This window comes from Octopus bimaculoides, chromosome 6 (assembly GCF_001194135.2).
Source record: "Octopus bimaculoides isolate UCB-OBI-ISO-001 chromosome 6, ASM119413v2, whole genome shotgun sequence".
In the NCBI taxonomy this organism is placed as follows: Eukaryota; Metazoa; Mollusca; class Cephalopoda; order Octopoda; family Octopodidae; genus Octopus; species Octopus bimaculoides.
Window position 1 is genome coordinate 115,150,270 of NC_068986.1, and position 2,984 is coordinate 115,153,253.

General features: G+C 43.3%; 1 protein-coding gene across 1 annotated transcript in view; it reads right to left on the reverse strand.

The window, feature by feature from the left end:
- The window catches only part of LOC106872073 (cysteine-rich motor neuron 1 protein), a 92,458-nt gene that overhangs the window by 84,299 nt on the left and 5,175 nt on the right, over positions 1–2,984 (reverse strand). The window contains exon 2 of the mRNA XM_052968507.1: positions 893–1,918. Coding sequence (XP_052824467.1) covers positions 893–1,918 — 1,026 coding nt within the window. The remainder of the gene's footprint in view (positions 1–892; positions 1,919–2,984) is intronic.

The following is a 2,984-nucleotide window of genomic DNA, read 5'->3' on the forward strand; positions in this document are numbered from 1 at the left end:
AGGTAGCTCCTGTGGAGGGCTCTTCATTGGGCCTTGGGCCCAACAATCACACTTAATGCATTGAGTACATATTAAATTTTATTAAACTTAAACAATATTTTTCAGACAATGAACAATTTTCATCAAAACAATGGCATAATTTGTCGACTTGGAACTTATTGCAAAGCTGCATGATAAACAACAGTACTACCACCATCGCCACCACATCTGCCATACACACACCATTCAGACTTCTGACGCCACCACCATCAATACTTTTGGACTTCGCCGCCTTCCCCTCCACCATCACCAGTCTTTCACGTCACTTACACTCACCATCGTCCCTGACAACTACCACCACCACCACCACCACTACCACCGCCGCCTCTATCACAACTACAGCTCATACTATTACTATTACCCCATTACCATCACAGTGTTCAGTTCCCCTTTCTCTCACTCTCTTATTGTTACTCCCACTGCCACCATCAACATTACTACTTTTAATAAAAACATCATTAACTCTACCTGAATTCATTTCTCTCTTTCTTTCCTTCTCTTTTTCTTTCTCTCTGTCTGTCTTCACCACTGCCCTCACCATCACTATATCTACTATTACTCTCATCCCAGCATGAGCAATAGTAAGAGAGTCAATGAATAGTGAGAGAGGGGGGGGTCAAAGTGTGACACACTGACACAGATATTAATTTTCGCATTTATTATATTAGATATATATAGGTAAAGAGAGAGAGAGAGAGAGAGAGAGAGAGAGGGAGGGATAGAAAGAGAGAAAAGTGGGTTATGAAAGCTGAAGATGAAAATATTGATCAAAATGAAATCTTAACAAAAAGCCGAAACACTTTCATTTTTACAAAATAACTGAAGAAATGTGGAACTCTAGATAATAACTTACCTTTTAATTCACAAGTCCCTTCAAAAGGGGGACGCGGTTTCTCGGTATTTCCAGCAGGAAGACGCAGAGCTGAAAAATCGGAATTCTTGGTGGGTTGGCAAACTAAACCGACCCGACATTTCCCCAGAATTTGGTACATCCCTCCGCACGTTTGGTGCAGACCACGAAGGCAGACTACACAACAACCGCAGTCGTCTTTAATCCTCAGCTCGGTCGGGCACTGTAAGTAGGTTCCACCCTCATGGGGGCATCTCGTGGGGTCACAAGGGAGACAAGACGTGTCGACAGATGACGGCGACGGCAAGGGAAGTAACACCCAAGGCGCTTGTGACGACGACGAATTGAAAATTGCAAAGTAAGGTCCAGCCGTTGAGTTTGAGGCGACGTTTGAATCCGTCGAAGTTTCGTAGGTTACGTTTGACAAATCTGTTCGAGATGATATTGCATGAAAAAAGTCATTGGGTTCGGTTTCAGCGGGAACATGCTTTTTAATGATAGTTTTGCGTTGATACTGGACATAGTTCTGTGGTTGCCTACGTAAATGTCGGCGTCCCATCTCAGTACCTCGTCCCTTATTACGCTCCCGCCCGTTGGCTTTGAAATAACTGTCATTTTGTCGCTGTGGCCCCAACCAGCGACGTTCAGTCACATTAACTTGCTCTCGCAGGTAGACGGAGGGTGCGGTATAGTTGCTCACAGTTGCTTTATCCGGCAGTTTTGCTGCCAAGAAAGTAAGGTTTGAATCCGACCGATTCGCATCGGTTTCAAAAATGGCGGGCTGCGAGCCGTCAGGTGACGACGGCAGCACCAACAGTCTATTGTCACCGCCGGCCGATGGCGTCGGTGATGTTGTGGCGTTGATAAGTTCCAACGACATCGTAGGTGAGAACGCGAACATTAGAAGTATGAATGTAGTGTTGATTAGAGTTGAGAAAGACATTCTTTTGCGTGGCATCTTGCTGAGATTGGACTTGGTGAGTGGACTTAATAACCATGCTGGCAGAGGCCAGGAAGCAAGACTGGAATCTGGAGAGAGAGAGAGAGAAAGAGAGAGAGAGAGAAATGAGGTTGAATATATAAGAGTAGAATGAGAGATGGAGGGTAGTGGTGGAGATGCAGGGTGTGAGGAGCGGAGAAGGAAGGAGGGAGGTAGGGAGAGGGTAGGAGGGAGTTAAAGAAAAACAACGAAAACATGCCAATGTGTTTGTGTGTTTGTGTGTGTGTGTGTGTGTGTTTGTGTGTGTGTGTGTGTGTGTGTGTGTGCGTTAATGAATGAGGATGTCCATATTGGTCCGTTCAGCTATGTAAGTTTAGGCTTGGCCAAGATATCTTTACGACATTGTTAAATACAATATTACATCAATATTTACACCCACATAAATCACATACACACACACACACACACACACTGTATTCATCCGTGATCTTTACAGGTACCAGACACAAAGGTGACTGCCTCCGCTTTTCCATTGAGCCACCTTCATCACTAAACATCAACCGAGTTCAAATGCCGCCGAAGTCGACTTTGCCTTTTATTCTTTCGGGGTCGATAAATTAAGTACCAGTTGAGTACTGGGGTCGATGCAATTGACTAGTCCCTTCCCCGTAAATTCCAGGCCTTGTGCCTTTAGTAGAAAGGATTATTATTATTATTATTATTATTATTATTATTATTATTATTATTATCTCTCACTCCCGCTTTCTCGTTCATACACACCTTTATTTGTCTTACCACCCATCATCGCTAACATCATCATCACTATCACCATAACGACATTCATTTTCTTCATTCTACCTTGTTTATATACACACACACACATATATATATATATATATATATATATATATTCCTCGCCGCCAGCCAAACCCCTGCACATTCACCTACCCCTGCATAACTCCCACCCCATATGCCATCTCCAGCATCTTTTATCTTTTACTACTCCTTGTCTTTCCTTCCATCCTACACACGCGCGCGCGCAACCTCACTTCACACACACGTAAACATTCTTATCACACTCACACACTTAACCCTACCCTCACATTATATATACATACACATACATACATACATACATATATATATATATATATA